Below are 21,919 nucleotides of genomic sequence, written 5' to 3' on the forward strand. Positions count from 1 at the left end.
TTAGGAGAGGCCCAAGATAGAAATAAAGAGTTTATCACTTGGCCAGGCACAGTGGCTGATGCCTGTCCCAGCATTTTGGGAGGCCGAGGCAGGAGAATCACTTGAGTACAGGAGTTGGAGACCAGCCTGGGCAATTTCTGTAGACCCTGTGTCTACAACAAATTTAAAAATTAGCCAGGTATGATGGTCTGTGTCTGTGGTCCCAGCTACCTGAGAGGCTGAGGCAAGAGGATCACTTGAGCCTGAGACGTCAAGGCTGCAGTGGGCTGTGTTCGTATCACTGTACTCCAGCCTGGGTGATGAAGCAGAGCCTGTCAAAAAACAAAACAAACAAACAATAAAACAAAAAACCAGTTTATCACTTAAAGTTCCTAGGGATACACAATACTCCTGGAGGTCATACACAGGTCAGAAAGAGACTTGGGGGCCAGTGCCTTTAGTGGGGTCCTGGGCGTCACCCAAACAGGTTTCCCCGTGGAGATTTTAATTGGTGGGTTTAAAGCAAGCAGGTGGCCGGGTGAGGTGGCTCATGCCGGCAATCCCAGCACTATGGGAGGCTGAGGCAGATGGATCACCTGAGGTCAGGAGTTTGAAACCAGCCTGGCCAGCATGGTGAAACCCCTGTCTCCACTAAAAATACAAAAATTAGCTGGGCGTGGTGGTGGGCACCTGTAGTCCCAGCTACTTGGGAGGCTGAGGTAGGAGGATCGCTTGAGCCTGGGAGATCAAGGCTGCAGTACGCTGAGATTGCACCACTGCACCCCAGCCTGGGCAACATAGACCCTGTCTCAAAAACTAAAGCAAGCAGTCACGAGTTCCAGGAGGTCTTGCAGTGACTGAATGGTGGTCACTGCAGCATATCTGCCTAGTCTGTGTGGGGTGTGAGGGTCAGGGGGCCACCTGAACAGACTGCATGGAACTGTCCCATGGGAAGGTGGCCACGAGGGGGCAGTTGTGTAAGGCAGACTTCTGGATCCACCACACTGAGGAACTGGGGGCTCAGGGAGTAGAACTGGAAACAGTGTCAAGATTGACGGAGTTGACTGGGCGCTGTGGCTCAAGCCTGTAATCTCAGCACTTTGGGAGGCTGAGGCAGGCAGATCACCTGAGGTCATGAGTTCGAGGCCAGCCTGGCCAATATAGTGAAACCCTGTCTCTACTAAAAATACAAAAATTAGCCGGGCATGGTGGTGCACGCCTGTGACCCCAGCTACTCAGGAGGCTGAGGCAGAAGAATTGCTTGAACCCGGGAGGCAGAGCTTGCAGTGAGCCGAGATCACACCACTGCACTCCAGCCTGGGCGACAGAGCAAGACTCCATCTCAAAAAATAATAATTCACTAAAAATTTTTTTTCAATTTTTTTTATTTTTTGAGACAGGGTTGCACTCTGTCACCCAAGAGTACAGTGGCAGGATCTCGGCTCACTGCAAGCTCCACCTCCTGGGTTCAAGCAATTCTGCCTCAGCCTCCCGAGTAGCTGGGAATACAGGCGTGCGCCACCAAGCACAGCTAATTTTTGCATTTTTTAGTAGAGTCTGGGTTTCATCATGTTGGCCAGGCTGGTCTTGAACTCCAGGCCTCATGTGATCTGCCTGCCTTGGCCTCCCAAAGAGCTAGGATTATAGACATGAGCCCACCATGCCTGGCCTACAAATGTCTTTCTTTTTCTTTTTGAGGTGAAGTCTCACTCTATTGCCCAGGCTGGAGTGCAGTGGCATGATCTTGGCTCAGTGCAACCTCCTCCTCCCAGGTTCAAGCAATTATTCTGCCTCAGCCTCCCGAGTAGCTGGGACTACAGGAATGTGCCACCATGTCTGGTTAATTTTTGTATTTTTAGTAGAAACGGGGTTTCACTATGTTGGCCAGGCTGGTCTCGAACTCCTGACTTCATGATCTGCCCACCTCGGCCTCCCAAAGTGCAGGGGTTATAGGCATGAGCCAACGTGTCCTGCTCTGTAAATGTATTTCTTATTAAATTTATACTTTCAGTTTCTTTCTGGGACATCATAGATGTTCAATAATAAGATGAATCAACAAAAAGAAAGGGAAGAAGTAAAGGAGAGAGGGAGAGAGAAGGGAAGAAAGGAGAAGAAAAAGTATAGAGACTATCAGTTTTGGGGTTTTGTTTTTGTTTTTGTTTGAAGACAGGGTCTCACTCTGTCACCCAGGCTGGAGTGCAGTGGTGTAATTACAGCAGCCTCATCCTCCTGGGCTCAAGCCATCCTCCTGCCTCACGGACAGCAGGCATGAGCCACAACATCTAATTTTTGTATTTTTTGTAGAGATGAGTCTTGCTACATTGTAAGGCTGATCTTGAGTTCCTGAGCCCAACCTAATGAGACCCCCCATCTCTACAAAAAAATTAAAAAATAGATGAAAACCACTTGAAGTTTTTGCAAAACAGGCCGTCCATCTCAGGGAGTAAAATTTCTCCATTGTATTCATATGTCAGCACTTGTGACCACAGTGTTAAGTATTCACTTGGGGTAGATAATCCTGGCCTGCTAAATTGTTAACTCTCTAATAATGCTTACAAGATAAAGAATGGTGTGGAAATCATTGCCTCAGGTTCCAGCTCTGAATGTGATCTCACAGCTGTCATTAACTCTGGTGAGGGTATTTCCCAGCTGTTAAAGAGGACAGCAGGGCCAGGTGCGGTGGCTCACATCTGTAATCCCAGCACTTTGGGAGGCCGAGGTGGGTGGATCACTTGAGGCCAGGAGTTTGAGACCAGCCTGGGCAACATAGTGAAAGCCAGTCTCTACAAAAAATACAAAACTTAGCCAGGCATGGTGGCTGGTGCCTGTAATCCCAGCTATTTGGGAGGCTGAGGCAAGAGAATCACTTGAACCTGGGAGGCAGAGGTTGCAGTGAGCCCAGATCATACCACTGCACTCCAGCCCGAGTGACAGAGCGAGACTCCGTCTCAAAAAAAATAAAGAGGACAGCAGTTTCTATACTGCTGACCTTAGGACTGTGAGAATCACATGAGGAGACATGAAAACACCTTGCAAAATGTGAAAATAAGCACTGTGACTCATGGTTAGGTTTTCTGAAGCTGCTCGTAAAGATTCTGAGGTCGTAGGGTCAAAAGCCATCAGGTTTTGTGTTACTGCTTCCTGAGGCCAATCTCTGGAATCTGCGGCTCACTCCTGGCCTTGCCCTTGGGAGCAGCAGCCCCAGTGGGCCTCCCTAGGTGCCATGGAGACACACTTGTCTCCAGTAGAAGAGAGAGAAATGGAAGAATCATTAAACCAGCAGTTAGGTCTGGGTGCAGTGGCTCACACTTACAATCCCGACACTTCTGGAGACTGAGAACGGAGGATCGTTTGAGGCCAGGGGTTCAAGACCAGCCTGGACAACATAGCAAGACCCCCATCTCCACAAAAATTTAAATATTAGCCAGGTGTGGTAGTGTGTACCTGTGGTCCCAGTTACTCAGGAGGTCAAAGAAGGAGGTCCGCTTGAGCCCAGGAGTTCCAGGCTGCAGTGAGCTATGATCTTACCACTGCACTCCTGCCTGGGCGACAGAGCAAGACCCTGTCTCAACAAAAAAATAAAAATAAAAAATAAGCAGCAGTTAAACCAGGAGACAATGGAGTGGGTGGGGGCATAAAGTCATTTTTTTTTAAGCATATAAAAGCTTTAAAGGCCTTTTATTGTTTCACCTTAATACCCTGACAAATTTCTGCTCTTGGCTTCATGATCCCAATTCTTAGCTCTTTCTGTTTACATAGGCGGTGTTCATAATCAGAATGAATAATGGCGTCACACGGACAATCAGCCATGCCTTTCTGAGTCCATCCTAGTGTAGGCACGGGCGTGACTCATGGGAGAGCTGTTCCGTAGCTGTTTCCAGTGAGTCCAGAATTCAAAAAGTATGAAAGGGGTTAGTGCAGTTCTTGCATAATTTCAAATTCACTCCTCCAACACAACAAAGCAGGGATTGTCTGAGACAGCAGCTTTTGGGCGGTTTGCTGATAGCTGGGCAGCTGTGGGACCAGCCCCTCCTATAATGGGTTCCACGCGGCCATCAGTATTTATCAGAGGATCAGATCCCTCTGAGCCAAATTCATGTCCACCTTATGTTCAGCCCACAGCCCTGTGGATGTGCTCTGAAACCACCTTTGCATGCTTGTGAAAGAGGGACCAGAAAAGAAAAATGAGAACCCAGGAAGCAGAGGTTTCAGTGAGCCGAGATTGTGCCACTGCACTTCATCCTGGATAACAGAGCAAGACTCTGTCTCAAAAACAAACAAACAAACAAAAAACAGACACACACATACAAATGAAACCACGTCTGCAAAAACTCTAACAAAGTGAGATGTAATTTAACCACCCCCCCCCATCTTGCCTTTAGCCTTCAAACTGCCCTTAATCATATAGCTGGGCTTGGACCAAGCTAACCTGGGAGACATTTAGTTTATAGCTTAAATGATAATAGCTTGGTGGGGTGCGGCGTCTCATGCTTGTAATCCCAGCACTTTCGGAGGCCGAAGCGGGAGGATCACGAGGTCAGGAGTTTGAGACCAGCTTGACCAATATGGTGAAACCCCGTGTCCACTGAAAACACGGAAAAAAAGTAGCCGGGCATTGTGGCACACACCTGTAATCCCAGCTATTCGGGAGGCTGAGGCAGAAGAATCACTTGAACCCAGAAGGCAGACGTTGCAGTGAGGCAAGATCGCGCCACTGCACACTGGCCTGGGTGACAGAGTGAGACTTGTCTCAAAAAAAAAAAAAAAAAAGTAGCCCTTCCCCAAAACTCAACCGCCTTCATAAAGCTAGTGAGAGACCACCAGGCTAGGCAGATGAGAGAAGCCTAAATTCTGCCAAGGTGTACACATAAACATCGTTTCCAGTTATTATTCCAGAGGGCAGGCACAAGATTTGCAACTCCCCGTTACTCCTGCAGGTTACATCACGACTGTAGAACCTAAGATTGGCCTTTTGAGATGTCTTTTCAGGTTTTCGCATTTCTTTTTTTTTGAGACAGAGTTTCACTCTGTCGCCCAGGCTGGAGTGCCGTGGTGTGATCTCTCCACTCACTACAACCTCTGCCTCCTGGATTCAAGTGATTCCCCTGCCTCAGCCACCCAAGTACCTGGGATTACAGGTGTCTTCCACCACGCCCTGCTAATTTTTGTATTTTTAGTAGAGACAGGGTTTCACCGTGTTGGTCAGGCTGGTCTTCAACTCCTGATCTCAAGTGATCTGCCTACCTCGGCCTCCCAAAGTGCTGGAATTACAGGCATGAGCCACCGTGCCTGGCCCAGGTTTTTGCATTTCTGACCATCAATGGCTCCACCTGGACCCGATGACCTCCTGCCCCCACCCCCGCCACCCTCCACCTCACCCCACCCCCGCCACCCTCCACCTCACCCCACCCCATGGCCCCAGCCAGAAGCGAGTCCCCTGGCCTGCCGAAGTATCCTTGAAAAAGTCTAACCTCTGAATTTTTGGGGAGATTGATGTAAGAATAAAGCTCCGCCCTCCTGTTTGGCTGGTTCTGCATGAATTAATCTGTGTCTCTATTGCAATTCACCAGTCTTGAGAAATGGGCTGTATCTGGGCCGCGGGCAAGAAGAACCCATGGGACAGTAGCAGCTGTGACGGTCAGACAGTGAAAACCAGTGGGGGCTCGGTCCTCCCACCCGCCCACCAGTGGCCTGTCCCTGCCATGCGCACCGGGCGGTGCAGAGGCTGACGCCGTTTGCAGCACTTTTCAAGGTCCTGGCATGCCTGGTCCTGCCCAGAGCTTGGCACTACTGAAAAGTGCAAACACCACAAAACAGTTTCTAGGAGAGCGGCCAGGAGGCATTCACAGTTGGGAACAACGGCCTCATTGTTTGGAATCTCATTTAAATGTTGCCAAACCTATTTCATGTGTCTCCTTCAGAAACTGATTTGGAAGGAAATTTGATTCATCTGATTTGCTTATGTGGCTGAATAATTATTTATTTGGCCAAATTTGGTTGAATGATAAATTTTTCCACTAATTCTCAATATTAAAACCTTATGGCTTTTTCTACTGAATTATCCAACAGTATCCACTTCCTAACCCCGTGGCTTTTCCCTCCCCCCATTTTTCTCCAGGGAGGGTATAGACTCCCACACATTCAAAGCATGTTCTGAAATTTCCCTTGCTTGGCTCTGCTCAAAATAAACGTAAACCTGGCTTTCAAGTATTTCCAAGTCATCTATAAAAAAGAAATAGTTTATATAAGCTGATAGAAGTTATTAATATTTAATTCATTTAGGGGAAAATGCTGGCCTTTGTGATTGGTAAAACTTGTTTTTATTTCTTTTACTTTATGTGATTTTTGAATATCCTTTTTTTTTTTTTTAAGAGATGGGGTCTCACTGTCACCCAGGCTGGAGTGCAATGGCGCAGTCACAGCTCACTGCAGCCTCAAACTCCTGAGTTCAAGGAATCCTCCCATCTCAGCCCACCAAGTAGCTGGGACTACAGGTGTGTGTTACCACACCCAGCTAATGTTTTTATTTTTTGTAGAGACAGGGTCTTGCTGTGTTGCCCAGGCTGGTCTCGAACTCCTGTCCTCAAGTGATCCTCTTACCTTGTCCTCCCAGAGTGCTGAGATTACAGGCGTGAGCCCAAATATCATTTTTTTTTTTGGACAGAGTCTCGCTCTGTGACTCAGGCTGGAGTGCAGTGGCATGGTCTCAGCTCACTGCAAGCTCCGCCTCCTGGATTCACGCCATTCTCCTGCCTCAGCCTCCCGAGTAGCTGGGACTACAGGCTCCCGCCACCGTGCCCGGCTTAGTTTTTGTATTTATTTTTAGTAGAGACAGGGTTTCACTGTGTTATTCAGGATGGTCTCGATCTCCTGACCTTGTGATCCACCCACCTCGGCCTCCCAAAGTGCTGGGATTACAGGCATGAGCCACCGCGCCTAGCCCAAATATCCATTTTTAATCAGTACTTTTGTTTAAGACTCTATTGTTATATTGGAGGAAAAAAAAAAAAACCCTTTGTAACATTTCATATATGACAAATCCCAAGAAGTAAAAAAAGGACTTTCGAGGCCCCAGGGCTTCAGGAAGTAGGAGTGGGCTCATGGGGTGAGGACACTGTGCCCAGCACTAAGCAGAGTCTTAAGCCTGTTTCTTGCCTGGGGCTGTTTATGCTTCAACACAGTACCTGAAATATTGGGTATTCCAATATCCAAGAGGCAGAACTGCAAATTCCACAAATCCATTCTGACACATGGATAAACTTTTATTGATATACCAAAGGGAAACCAATATTCACCGAAGGCTGCCGAATCCATCTTTCTAAGAGTAAAGGTGTTTGACTCTCCACCCTTAAAACACTTTGTATGAAATATAGCTAGGAATATACAGAAAGAATTCAGATTACAAAACTCTACAGGAAATCAACAGTCATCATCTAATACTGGAACTACAGTTTAAAAAAAAAAAAAAAAAGCAATCTTCTAGGAGTCCTAACTGTAGCTTAAAGTATAGATCATCTGTGCCAACTTTCTATAGCAAGTGGTAATAGGCAATTGTAAGCAAACAGTATCAACCTGTATCACTTGTAAAAATCCATCCGAAGGTATTCGGAGCTGTGTGACAGTGGATGTTATTCCTCCAGCTCTCCCACCAGCTCCACAAAATCAGTGATATACCATTTGGCGTTATCCTTGACTTGTTGCCTGATCACATTTCCTCCAAATCCAATGAAAGCATCCTAAGAAGGAAGAAAAGAGAGAGAAATGATTCTTATTTTTATTTATTTATTTATTTATTTATTGGAGTCTCGCTCTGTCACCCAGGCTGGAGTGCAGTGGCACAACCTCGGCTCATCGCAACCTCTGCCTCCTGGGTTCAGGTGATTCTCATGCCTCAGCCTCCTGAGTAGCTGAGACTCCAGGTGTTCACCAACTTACTGGGCTACTTTTTAAATTTTTTGGTAGGGTCGTTCTATGTTGCCAGACTGCTCTCAAAACTCCTCCTGCTTCAGCTTCTGAAGTGCTGGGATTACAGTTATGTTCCACTGCACCCATCCAATTTTGTTGTTCTTTTTTTGTTTTTTAAGACAGGGTCTTACCCTGTCACCCAGGCTGGAGTACAGTGGCACAGTCATGGCTCACTGCACCCTTGAACTTCTGAGCTCAACTGATCCTCCTGCTTCAGCTTCCTGAGTAGCTGGGATGACAGGTGCACATCACAATCCCTGAGTAATTTTTTAGAGACGGAGTTTTGCCATGTTGCTCAGCTGGTTTTGAACCTCTGTGCTTAAGTAATCCTCCCGCCTCAGCCTCCCAAAGTGCTGGGATCACAGGTGTGAGCCACCACTTCTGGCTGATTTTGTTGTTTCTTGAAAATGAGATTGGGAGCTCCCTGAGAAATCTCTTCATTTTACTTTTATGTATTCCTCATTAAACTAGTAGTCATTACTTAGACAACCCCAACATTGGTTATAAATTATCTAAGCTAACAATAAAAATACTCAAAGGTGGTTGGGTGTGGTGACTCACGCCTATAATCCCAGCACTTTGGGAGGCTGAGATGGGTGGATCACCTGAAGTCAGGAGTTCGACACCAGCCTGGCCAACATGGTAAAACCCTGTCTCTACTAAAAATACAAAAAATTAGCTGGGCATGGTGGTGGGCGTCTGTAATCACAGCTACTTGGGAGGCTGAGGCAGGAGAATTGCTTGAACCCAGGAGGCAGAGGTTGCAGTGAGCCAAGATCACGCCATTTCACTCCAGCCTGGGTGAGAGAGCGAGACGCTGTCAAAAAAAAAAAAAAAAAAAAAGATTCAAAGGCTATGTGCGGTGGCTCATGCCTGTAATCCCAGTACTTTGGGAGACCGAGGTGGGCAGATCACCTAGGCTGGGAGTTTGAGACCAGCCTGGCTGGAACTTTTTATTTTTATTTTTTTTGAGATGGAGTCTTGCTCTGTCATGCCCAGGCTGGAATACAGTGGCGCGGTCTCGGCTGACTGCAATCTCCCGCCTCCTGGATTCAAGAGATTCTCCTGCCTCAGCCTCACGAGTGCTGCGATGACAGGCGCCCACCAACATGCCTGGCTAATTTTTGTATTTTTAGTAGAGATAGGGTTTTGCCATGCTGGCCAGGCTGGTCTCAAACTCTTGACCTTACGTGATCCGCCCATCTCTGCCTCCCAAAGGGTTGGGATTACAGGCATGAGTCACCTTCGTGCCTGGCCAAAAAGGTTCCTTTTCATTCATGAATGAATGAAAAGGTCCTCTTTTTCATTCATCATTCACAAAGAGTATGAATTTTTTTTTTTTTTAGACAATCCCTATTTTTAGATCTCAGGAAACTAGGAGTAAAAAGTTCAGCACTATATATATATATATATTTTTTTTTTTTTTAAGATGGAGTCTCACTCTGTCATCCAGGCTGGAGCACAGTCACGCAATCTCGGCTCGCTGCAACCTCCACCTCCTGGGTTCAAGTGATTCTCATGCTTCAGCCTCCTGAGTAACTGCAATGATAGGCACCCATCACCACGCCCAGCTAATTTTTTTGTATTTTTTGTAGAGATGGGGTTTCACCATGTTGCCCAGGCCGGTCTCAAACTCCTGGCCTCAGGTGATCTGCCTGCCTCAGCCTTCCAGAGTGCTGGGATTACAGGCATGAGCCACCGCACCTGGCCACACTATATTTTTGGTGTAGTTTTTCTTACGTTAGAATGACATGACAAAGGCAAAGCCCTACGTGAAATGGACCCATTTGATATTTACGACACTTGCTATATATAGCATTTGATTTTATATATATATATATATGGGGGGAGAGAGAGAGAGAGAGAGAGAACGCACGCACATTGATTTTAAAATGCTTGGAAATAAAATCCCTGGCCGGGCATGTTGGCTCACACCTATAATCCCAGCACTCTGGCAGGCCAAGGCAGGAAGATCACTTAAGCCAGGAGTTCAAGATAAGCCTGGGCAACATAGTGAGACCTCATCTCTACAAAACATAAACAAAATTAGATAGGTGTGGTGGCATGCGCCTGCAGTCCTAGCTACTCAGGAGGCTGAGATGGGAAGACTGCCTGAGTCTGGGAGGTCGAGGCTGCAATGAGCTAAGATTTGCGCCACTGTACTCTGACCTGGGTGACAGAGCAAGACCCCCAAAAAATAAACAAAACCTCTGCTAGTCTCAGAAAATGAAGTTAGTTCAGAGGAATAAAATGCTGTGGTAGTATGGGACGCAGTGACGCACACCTGTAATCCCAGCTACCCAGGAGGCTGAGGTGGGAGGATCCTTTGAGCCCAGAAGTTCAGGGCTGTGATAAGCTATGATCACAACACTGCACTCCAGCCTGGGCAACATAGCAAGACCCTGTCTCCAAAAAATAATAAATAAGTAAATAAAAATAAAATGCTCTGATATGTTACAGGTAAATCATATAATCTCTGCAAGCCTCAGTTCCCCTATCAGTAAGAAGAACACAATATTTGGCCAGGCATGGTGGTTCACACCTGTGATATCAGCACTTTGGGAGGCCAAGGCAGGGGAGATTGCTTGAGCTCAGGAGTTCAAGACCAGCCTGGGCAATATGGTGAAACTCTGCCTCGCCAAAAACACAAAATCTTAGCTGGGTGTGGTGGAATGCGTCTGTGGTACCAGTTACTTGGGGGGCTAAGGTGGGAGAATCACTTGAACCCAGAGGGCGGAGGTTGCAGTGAGCTGAGAACACACCACTGCACTCCAGCCTGGGTGACAGAGTGAGACTCTAAGAAAAACAAAACAAAACAAAACAAAACATAATATTTGACTTCACAGGGCTGGTATGAGGATTAAATAAGGTAATGTATGAGGAACTAGTATATAAAGTATAAAATGACATTAAAATCTCGGTTATGAGTTGTTGATGGTATTATTTGGGGAAATGAAACCAAATGAGCACACACCTAGGCTAAAAGATGGCGCCCATACTACAGGGATAAAGCATTGTTAAAAGCTTTAAAAGGTTTTTAGTTTCTTATTCATAACTTTCCTTGGGTTTGCACAAAGTTGACAAAACAAGATTGAATTTGTTTTTATTATTTCATTTTTATCTTGTAATGAGAGTTGTTTTTGTTTAACTCCTGTTTTTTTTTTTTTTTTTTGAGACGGAGTCTCGCTCTGTCTCCCAGGCTGGAGTGCAGTGGCCGGATCTCAGCTCACTGCAAGCTCTGCCTCCCGGGTTTATGCCATTCTCCTGCCTCAGCCTCCCAAGTAGCTGGGACTACAGGCGCCCGCCACCTCGCCCAGCTAGTTTTTTGTATTTTTTTAGTAGAGACGGGGTTTCACCATATTAGCCAGGATGGTCTCGATCTCCTGACCTCGTGATCCGCCCGTCTCGGCCTCCCAAAGTGCTGGGATTACAGGCTTGAGCCATCGCGTCCGGCCTTCCTGTTTTAAATCTTACATAGTTCTAAATCAGCTGTTTTTATTTTATTTTATTTATTTATTTTGTAGAGATGAGGTCTCACTATGTTGCCCAGGCTGGTCTCAAACTCCTGTGCTCAAGTGATCTTTCTGCCTTGACTTCCCAAAGTGTTGGGATTATAGGATACATCAGCTGTGAAAACAAAAGTACGGCCGAGCGTGGTGGCTCATGCCTGTAATCCCAGCACTTTGGGAGGCCAAGGTAGGCAGATCACCTGAGGTCAGAAGCTCAAGACCAGCCTGGCCAATGTGATGAAACCCCGTCTCTACTAAAAATACAAAACTGAGCCGGCATGGTGGCATGTGCCTGTAATCCCAGCTACCTGGGAGGCTGAGATACCAGAATGGTTTGAACTGGGAGGCATATATTGCAGTGAGCTAAGATCATGCCACTGCACTCCAACCTGGGCAATAAGGGCGAAACTCCGTCTCAAAACAAAAATAAAGAAATAATAAATAAATATATAAGAAAAACAAAAGTACAACCTGCAAAAATATTAGCATCCTTAATACATACAGCAGGAGGACAGGCTTCCATGTCTGTGGCACCATCTCCAATCATGATTATTTTCTTAAAATGAAATTTTTCCTTTAAAAGTTTAATCACTTTTCCTTTTCCACCAGATTCAGCTGTTGGCTGTGTCTCATCAAAACCTGCATATTCACCTTAAAAGAGCAGTAAAAACAGGTTAAAGACCCACAGAAGTACCTTACTAGTGACAGCTTTCTGCATAGATGATATCTTCACTTAAATGTCACTGAGAAGGCAAAAAATGGCCCTGGGTAAAGTTGCACAGCCTCGGGCTCCACACCTGTTCCTGGGAATAAACAAGCTTTGCTTTTTTTCCTTTTATGATTGTGATTATGATTATAGAAATGGGGTCTTGGTATGTTGCCCGGGTTGGTCTGGAACTCCTAGGCTCATGTGATTCTCCTGCCTCGGCCTCCCAAAGTGCTGGGATTACAGGTGTGAGCCACCACACCCAGCCAACCTTTGCTTTTAAATTACAAATATCAATTGTAGAGATGGCCTCTATTAGGGCATAAATACCTAGGGGTGAATTTGTTGTATCCTTTAAGCTTCCAGTAATTCTCAAACTTTGTTGAGGTAGCAGAACACCATACAATAGTAATATATCAAATTAATTAATAATTTATTTATTTTTGAGACAGAGTCTCACTCTGTTGCCCAGGCTGGAGTACAATGGCATGATCTCCGCTTACTGCAATATCCACCTCCCAGGTTCAAACCATTCTCGTGTCTCAGCCTCCCAAGTAGCTGGGATTACAGGTGCATGCCACCATGCTGGCTAAGTCCTGTATTTTTAGTAGAGATGGGGTTTTGCCATGTTGGCCAGGCTGGTCTCGAACTCCTGACCACAGATGATCAGTCTGCCTCGGCCTCCCAAAGTTCTGGGATTACAGGCGTGAGCCTCCGCACCCAGTCTTAATATATTAAATTTAAAATGTTAATATAATATGTCACCCAAGAGGAAATTCCAGCTTATTTTTGATCAATTATTTCTGTTGTTACAGTAATTACCACACTCATTCTTGACTTCTTTTTTCAATGATCTCTATCTCTAGACCACTCAAGAATGTTCTATTAACATGCGGTGGCTCACGCCTGTAATCCCAATACTTTGGGAGGCCGAGGCAGGTGGATCATCTGAGGCCAGGAGTTTGAGACCAGCCTGACCAACATGGTGAAAACCCGACTCTACTAAAAAAAATACAAAAATTAGCCAGGTGTGGTGGTGGGCACCTGTAATCCCAGTTACTCAGGAGGCTGAGGCAGGAGAATCGCTTGAACCCAGGTGGCAGAGGTTGCAGTGAGCCGAGACAGAGCCACTGTACTCCAGCTCTCCAGCTGGGGCAACAGAGTGAGACTCTGTCTCAAAAAAAAAAAAAAAAAGAATATCACTATCAGTCACCCCTTGATATAACTGGAGATCTGAGATAATATAACAACTGTGGCAACGCTATGGAACAGAGAGGGGACAGGAGGCTTCCTCAAGGGCTGTAGTTCAGTAATCCGTTAACAAAAGTCTCCCTTTTAAAGTCTCTGTCTTGTTGTTGTTGTTGTTGTTTTTTTGCTTTTGTTTTAAGACAGAGTCTCACTCTGTCACCCAGGCTGGAGTGAAGTGGCGTGATCTCAGCTCACGCAGCTTCATGTGATTCTCCTGCCTCAGCCTCCCAAGTAGCTGGGACTATAGACATGCGCCACCATGCCCAGCTAATTTTTGTATTTTTTTTTTTTAGCAGAGTTGCGGTTTCACTATGTTGGCCAGGCTGGTCTTGAACTCCTGACCTCAAGTGATCCTCCCGCCTCAGGCTCCCAAAGTGTTGGGATTACAGGCATGAGCCACCGTGCCCAGCCAAGTCTCCTTCTTGAGTCTAAATTGCTTCAAATGCATAGAAGTGCCCATAAAGTTGAAATATAACATACAGCAAAGTAAGTCATAGGGGACTTCATAGGAATTAATGTTTCACTAAATGCAGACATTTATGTACAGACAGGTGATGTTATAGATAATAAAGCTAGGACAGGTGATGACCTAAGTCTATTTTGCTGAGCAAAGGGTACCAAAGGGCAAAAGACATCAATTAAGAGGACCATTCATCTCAATATTTAACTCTGATGTGACTGTTTAAGTTGCATTCCAACAGACATTACCCAGAATACTGAATAATAGAACTGCTAAGAAAGGGAATATGTTACCATTAACGTCTTACCATTAAAGTAGAATTTCAGCCTATTGGCAAATACATTGGTTCCTGGGATATTGAGCTTTGAAGCAACATGCTCTACAATACTCCTAAAGCCACCAGATATTAGGAAAACCTGAACATTTCGCTCCTGTAGGTGACTTACCAGCTCCCTGCAAAAATAAAATACAAAATACCAAACACTGAGTAATACAAAAAGAAAACAAAAAAGGAAACATGAAGAGGGAACTAAGATATATTTTCTTCTCCTGAATGCATTTGCCTGAGGCGTATTTGACAAGGTATATAGCCTGGGGACTTAATGTTTTATATATGTTTTTCTTTTTCTTTTTTTTTTTCTTTTTGAGATGGAGTCTCGCTCTGTTGCCCAGGCTGCAGTGCAGTGATGCGATCTCGGCTTACAGCAACCTCTGCCTCCAGGGTTCCAGCAATTATCCTCCCTCAGCCTCAACGGTAGCTGGGATTACAGGCACCCGCCACCACACCCAGCTACTTCATTTTATTTTATTTTTTGAGATGGAGTCTCGCTCTGTCACCAGGCTGGAGTGTAGTGGCGCGATCTCGGCTCACTGCAACCTCCGCCTACCAGATTCAAGCGATTCTCTTGCATCAGCTTCCCGAGTAGCTGGGACAACAGACGCGCGCCACCATGTCCAGCTAATTTTTGTATTTTAAGTAGACACAGGGTTTCACTATGTTGGCCAGGATGGTCTCCATCTCTTGACCTTGTGGTCTGCCCACCTTGGCCTCCCCAAGTGCTGAAATTACAGGCGCAAGCCACCACGCCTGACCAACTTTTTTTGCATTTTTAGTAGAGAAGGGGTTTCACCATGTTGGCCAGGCTGGTCTTGAACTCCTGACCTCAGGTGATCTGCCCGCCTCAGCCTCCCAAAATGCTGGGATTACATGCATGAGCCACCACAGCCGGCCTTATGTTTTTCTAAATGCACTTAGAAATCAATGGGTAGAGTTTGGCTACTTAAGGAAACCATTCCAGAACTCTACTCTGTCCATGGACCCAGGAAAACACAAGATGAGGACAAACAAGGAAAACTTAGGTTTTCCCTGGAGAAAGAGGAAAGGCGGAAACAGACAGGACCACACAACCAGCCAGACAAGACCATGTGTAAGTACCAAAAGAACCACACAGGCTACCCCTTTAAATCCAGCAATTTAGGAATCCAAAGTAGAAAATCACTTGAGGCCAGGAGCTTGAGAACAGCCTGGGCAACATAGCAAGACCTCCATCTCTACAAAAAATATTTTAAAGGCTGGGTATAGTGGTTCAAACCTATAATTCCAACATTTTGGGAGGCTGAGGTGGGAAAATTGATCATTTGAGCCCACAAGTTCAAGACCAGCCTGGGCAACATAGTGAGACCATGTGTCTATAGAAAATTTTTAAAAAATAATTAGGCATGGTGGTCTACATCTGTAGTCCCAGCTACTTAGGAAGCTGAAGCAGGAGGATCCCTTGAGCCCAGAAGGTTGATGCTGTAGTGAGCTGTGTTCATGCCACTGCACTCCAGCCTGGGTGACAAAGCGAGACCCTGTCTCTCAAAAAAAAAATTTTTTTTTTTAATTAGCTGGGCATGATGGCATGCACCTATAGTCCCCACTACTAAGGAGGCTAAGATGGAAGGGCCACTTGACCCAAGGAGTTCAACGCTGCAGTGAGCCATGACTGTACTCCAACATGGGCAACAGAATGAGACGCTGACTCTAAAAAAAATAATAATAATAGGCCGGGTGCAGTGGCTCACAGGTATAATCCCAGCACTTTGGGAGGCCCAGGCAGGCGGATCACTTGAGGTCAAGAGTTCAAGACCAGCATGGCCAACTTGGCGAAACCCATCTCTACTAAAAATACAAAAATTACCCAGGTGTGGTGGCAGGGACCTGTAATCCCAGCTACTCAGGAGGCTGAGGCGGGAGAATCGCATGAACCTGGGAGGCAGAAGTTGCAGTGAGCTGAGATTGCACCACTGCACTCCAGCCTGACTGACAGAGTGAGACTTCATCTTGAAAAAAAAAATAAAAATTTAAAAAATAATAATAAAATTAAAAAATAAAAATGAAAATAAATAAATCACTCAGAGGTCACTCTAAAGCAATAGTTAGATGCTCTCAGGAGGACTTGCCCCCCAACACTGGTGCTGAAATACACCTGGAGCAGGAGCTCCTCTTACCTTATGCCGGGGGTCAGGTGTGGGGGGTGCTCTGCTATAAGCCTCTGCACCTGCTCCCTGGAGGGCTGGATGAGGGCTAAGCGCTCTGTGAGAGCAGCTTTGAAAGGCACTGCCCCGCCCATGGCTCGCCGTGTCCTAGGAGGGAGACCCAACAGTCAGGCCAGCCAGGTTCGATGTCCTCAAGGTTAACATGCCTTACTGCCCCGGGTCTGCACAACATCCACCAAAAGGAAGATGCTACGAAGAGCCCCACTGTACAACAGACAGGCTTTGCTGCTATGGGAGCAAGGCCTTGGAATAAATTTTCGAAGGACTACTTGAATATAACATTAACAGGCCGGGCGCAGTGGCTCATGCCTGTAATCCCAGCACTTTGGGAGGCTGAGGCGGGCGGATCACCTGAGGGTGGAAGTTCAAGACTAGCCAGACCAACATGGAGAGACACCGTGTCTACTAAAAATACAAAAGTAGCCGGGCATGGTGGCGCATGCCTGTAATCCCAGCTACTCAGGAGGCAGAGGCAGGAGAATCGCTTGAACCCGGAGGTGGAGGTTGCGGTGAGCCGAGATCACGCCACTGCACTCCAGCCGGGGCAACAAGAGTGAAACTGTCTCAGAAAAAAAAAGAAAAGAAAAAGAAAATAACATTAAGAGGCCAGTGTGCAGTGACTCATGCCTGTAATTCCAAACACTTTGGGAAGCTGAGGTGGGCAGATCATCTGAAGCCAGGAGCTTGAGACCAGCCTGGCCAACATGGCAAAACCCCATCTCTACTAAAAAAATGCAAAAATTCAACGGGCCTGGGGGTGCGCGTCTGTAATCCCAGCTACTTGGGAGGCTGAGGCAGGAAAATTGCTGGAACCCGGGAGGCAGACGTGGCAGTGAGCCGAGATTGTGTCACTGCACTCCAGCCTGGGCGACAGAATGAGACTCCGTCTCGGAAAAAAAAAAAAATGACATAGTACATGACTGGGGGACTGGGACTACAGAGGGAGGTGCCCAGCTGCAGGGCGGGAGGGCAGGAGGGAGGGAGTGGCTCTGCTCCAGGATCCACCAAGAGACTCTGAACCTTTATAGGGAACCACTAAGGCCACACTTTAAACCATGACACAAAGCCACTGGACACCTGGGTCCCGCCCCTCAGGCCACCTTCTTTGGTTAGTGGTGGTCATCATTCCCCTGATCAAGCTAAGAACATGTCTTATCCATGTTTGTTTGCTATAAATATTTATATAAACGAATGAATATGTCAAATTAAACTCTAAGGGATGAAAGAAAAAGCCTAGTGCTCATGTTCCATAGCCAGGGTCTAGCACTTCATCCAAAACAGCCACTCTTTAGAAAGTCTTTATCATTTCATGAAGTGGATAAATGCTATCCCTACATTTCTGACACTGCGTCCTCAACGCCACAGATTTTGGCTAGCTCATCGATTCCTTCTTCTCTGATGACCGTGCTGTCAACATCAAAACATACAGCATCTGCTGAGTAGAACAGCTTCCTCAGCTCTGAGTGGGAGACCATTGTTGGAAGAATTTTCCTCCTACAAGAAAAAAAGATAAATGTATTTAAAAGATAAATACATTTAAAGACATCAAATACAATTATGAAAAGATCCCACCTTGCCTACTGAGCCGATCTAATTTGTGTCGAAGTCAGTGCAGGCCACATAAGAGTATACTCATGGATTCATTTGTTTTTCCTTTTTGTTTACTTCCCACACTACACCAATTTCTTCTTTCTTTTTTTTTTTTTTTGGTGGAGTCTTACTCTGTTGTCCAGGCTGGAGGGCAGTGGTACGATCTCGGCTTACTGTAATCTCCACCTCTCGGGTTCAAGTGATTCTTGTGCCTCAGCCTCCTGAGTAGCTCAAATACCTGTGCCTCCTTGAAGCCTTCTTTCTTTTCTTTTAGTTATATATATATATACACACACACACACACACACATATATATATTTTTTGACCTAATTGTAGCAAGGAAGCAAGCATTAAAGCAGAGGTGTGCATAAGGCTCTGTGGGCACATAGGAAAAATGTTTTGCCTTATCTATGAAATAGGGCTTCAGACTGGGCACAGTGGCTCATCCCTGTAATCCCAGTACTTTGGGAGGCTAAGGCAGGAGGAGGATTGCTTGAGGCCAGGAGTTCGAGACCAGTGTGGGCAACATAGATCAAGTCTCTACTAAAAATAATAATACAAAAAATTAGCTGGGCATGGTGGTACATGCCTGTAATCCCAGCTACTTGGGACACTGAGGCAGGAGAATCACTTGAACCCAGGAGGTGGAGCTGTAGTGAGCTGAGATCATGCCACTGCACTCCAGCCTGGGCAACAGAGCAACACCCTGATTCTAACTAAAAGGAAAAAAAAGACGGCTTCAAGGAGGCACAGGTATTTGAGCTGAATCTGACAGGTAAGTGGCCCTCTGAGTGGGTTGTCAAAGGGCAGGGCATCGATTTGGCAAGTGCTGGGAGGAGAGGAAGGGAGGTAGAGACAAGGAGAGAGGCTTGTGATGGCAGAGGGAGGAGCATGAGCAAAGACAAGGAGGAGGAAGCAGATGACCTGCTGGAAGCTATCCCGTGGCTTGGCCCAGGGGTCAGGAGTTCAGACTAAGAGGGTGCTAGGGCCAGGCTAAGGAGTTTAGACCTTAACTTCCAGATACTGGGAAAGGCTTTAAGCCTCAGAAGAAAGATCAGAGCTAAATATAACAGCTTAACATACATAACATTGCCAATGTAGAGGTGCTAGTTGAAGACGTGGTCTGATTAAAGTCCAGGGAGAGGCGGGGCGTAGTGGCTCATACTTGTAATCCCAGCACTCTGGGAGGCTGAGGCGGGAGGATCACGTGAGGCCAGGAGTTCAAGACCAGCCTGGCCAACATGGCAAAACCCCAGCTGTACTAAAAAAAATAAAAATTAGCCGGGCAGGATGGCGTGCACCTGTAGTCCCAGCTACTCAGGAGGCTGAGGCAGGAGAATCTCTTAAACCTGGGAGGTGGAGATTGCAGTGAGCCAAGATCACACCACTGCACCAGGATAGGGCCACAGAGTGAGACCCTGTCTCAAGAAAGTAAAAAATCATAAAAATAAAGTCCAGGGAGATTAGAAAGAGGGAGAAGAGAAGAGTTCTAAGGACAGAGCCTGCAGGACCACCACCTTTATGTCCTGACTTGAGTCTGGGAAAGAGAAGGGGAAAATGGTGAAGGTACAGGAAGAAACTCTGGGAAGCATACTGCTGTACAAGCTGCAGAGGACAGAGAGTCAAAACGAATTTTTATTTATTTATTTAGTTTTTGAGACAAGTTCTCACTCTGTCACCCAGACTGGAGTGCAGTGGTACAATCATGGCTCACTGCAGCCTCCAACTCCAGGGCTCAAGCGATCCTCCTGCCTCAGCCTCCCAAGTAGCTGGGACTACAGGTGCACACCACTATGCCTGGCTAATTTAAAAAAATTTTTTTTGAAGAGATGAGGGTCTTGCTATGTTGCCCAGACTGGTCTTCAACTCCTGGACTCAAGCAATCCTCCCACCTAGGTCTCCCAAAGTGCTGGGATTACAGGCATGAGCCCCCATGCCTGGCCTTTATTTTTTATAAAATCTTTGGACTAGACTTAGGGCGAAAGGGATCCTCAAGATTGCCTAGACCAGCCTCCCATCAGAGACTAATATGTCAACTACAAGGCTACACAGATGATGTAAGTAATCTATATTTAGAAAAGACTGTGGTTAAAAACAGACTCAAAGCAGCTGACCAACCCACTGCTCAACTGATTTCCAACCAATGCAGTTGGCAGAATAATGCCATTTAAAGTTGACCTGGGAAAAAAAATCTTTTAAGTCAGGGGTCAGCAAACTATGGCTTGTAGGCCAAATCCACCCTGCCACCTGGTTTTGTATGGCTCACAAGTAAGAATGATTTTTACATTTTATTTTACTTTACTTTTTTTGAGACAGGATCTCATTCTGTCACCCAGGCTGGAGTGCAGTGGTGCCATCATAGCTCACTGCAGCCTCAAACTCCTGGGCTCAAGTGATCCTTCCATCTTGGCCTCTTGAGTAGCTGGGACTACAGGTGTGAGCCACCATGCCCAGCTGATTTTTACATTTTAAACAGTTGAAAAAAAAATCAAAAGAAGAAGAATATTTTTTGACACGTAAAAACTAATGAAATTCAAATTTCAGGCTGGCTGCAGTGGCTCACGCCTGTAATCCTAGCAGTGTGGGAGGCTGAGGTGGGAGGATTACTTGAAGCCAGGAGTTCAACACCTATCTGGGCAACATACCAAGACTCCATCTCTACAAAAGCATTTTTATAATTAGCCAGGTGTAGTGGCACGCGCCTATAGACCCAGCTACTCAGGAGGGTGAGGCAGAAGGATTGCTTGAGCACAGGGGTTTGAGACTGCAGTGAGCTACGACCATGAAATTGCACTCTAGCCTGGGTGACAGAGTGAGATGAGACCCTGTCTCAAAAGTAATAATAATAAGTAAAAATGAAATTCAAATTTCAGTGTCTATTAATAAATCCTTTTTTTCTTTTTTTTGAGAAGGAGTCTCGCTCTGTCACCCAGGCTGCAGTGCAGTGGCACAATCTTGACTCACTGCAACCTCTGCCTCCCAGGTTTAAGTGATTCTCCTGCCTCAGCCTCCCAAGTAGCTGGGATTATAGGCACATGCCACCACGCCCAATTAATTTTTGTATTTTTAGTAGAGATGGGGTTTCACCATGTTGGCCAGTCTGGTCTCGAACTCCTGACCTCAAATGATCCTCCTGCCTCAGCCTCCCAAAGAGCTGGGATTATAGGCGTGAGCCACTGTACCCTACCAGAGCCACTGCACCCAGCCATTAACATATCTTTATTACACACTTTATGTCCTCATGATCTGGCTCCCATGCCTATGTATTTTACCAATCTCATTCCCCACAAATACACATACACACACACATTTTTACACACACACGTTATTCACACGCACGCGCACACACATACACACACACGTTTTTTTATTTTGAGTTAGGGCCTCACTCTGTCACCAAGGCTGGAGTGCAGTGGTGCAATCTCAGCTCACTGCAACCTCTGCCTCCCTGGCTCAAGCAATTCTCCTACTTCAGCCTCCTGAGCATTAGGGACTACAGACAGGCACGATGCCTGGCTAATCTTTTGTATTTTTAGTAGAGATGGTGTTTTGCCATGTTGCCCAGGGTGGTCTCAAACTTTTGGGCTAAAATGATCCATGAGACTCGGCCTCCCAAAGTGCTGGGACTACAGCCGTGAGCAACCGCGCCTGGTCAAACACACAATTTATGGCTCAAGGAATACTAAGGACTTTTTTTTTTTTTTTTTTTTTGAGATGGAGTCTTGCTCTGTCACGCAGGCTGGAGTATAGTGCAGTGGCACAATCTTGGCTCACTGCAACCTCCCCCTCCCAGGTTCAAGCAATCATCCTCCCTCAGCATCCTGAGTAGTTGAGACTACAGGTGCGTGCCACCATATCCAGCTAACTTTTATATTTTGAGTAGAGACAGGGTTTCACCATGTTGCCCAAGCTGGTCTTGAACTC

At 46.2% G+C, this 21,919-nt stretch overlaps 1 protein-coding gene across 5 annotated transcripts in view; it reads right to left on the bottom strand.

Annotated features, from left to right (window-relative positions):
* Positions 1 to 7,220: 7,220 nt before the first annotated feature.
* Positions 7,221 to 21,919, bottom strand: part of PSPH (phosphoserine phosphatase) — a 42,116-nt gene continuing 27,417 nt past the window's right edge. For 4 of the 5 annotated variants that reach the window (XM_023194611.1, XM_023194609.1, XM_023194610.1 and 1 more), the window contains 5 exons: positions 17,741 to 17,899; positions 16,358 to 16,492; positions 14,175 to 14,320; positions 11,956 to 12,104; positions 7,221 to 7,715 (listed from right to left, as the gene is read on the bottom strand). In XM_023194611.1, the coding sequence (XP_023050379.1) occupies positions 7,608 to 7,715; positions 11,956 to 12,104; positions 14,175 to 14,320; positions 16,358 to 16,492; positions 17,741 to 17,880 (678 nt within the window). In that variant the 5' untranslated portion in view covers positions 17,881 to 17,899 and the 3' untranslated portion in view covers positions 7,221 to 7,607. The remainder of the gene's footprint in view (positions 7,716 to 11,955; positions 12,105 to 14,174; positions 14,321 to 16,357; positions 16,493 to 17,740; positions 17,900 to 21,919) is intronic. The other variant, XM_023194612.1, reaches the window with a different exon arrangement.

This window comes from Piliocolobus tephrosceles, chromosome 8, assembly GCF_002776525.5.
Source record: "Piliocolobus tephrosceles isolate RC106 chromosome 8, ASM277652v3, whole genome shotgun sequence".
NCBI classification, from domain to species: Eukaryota; Metazoa; Chordata; class Mammalia; order Primates; family Cercopithecidae; genus Piliocolobus; species Piliocolobus tephrosceles.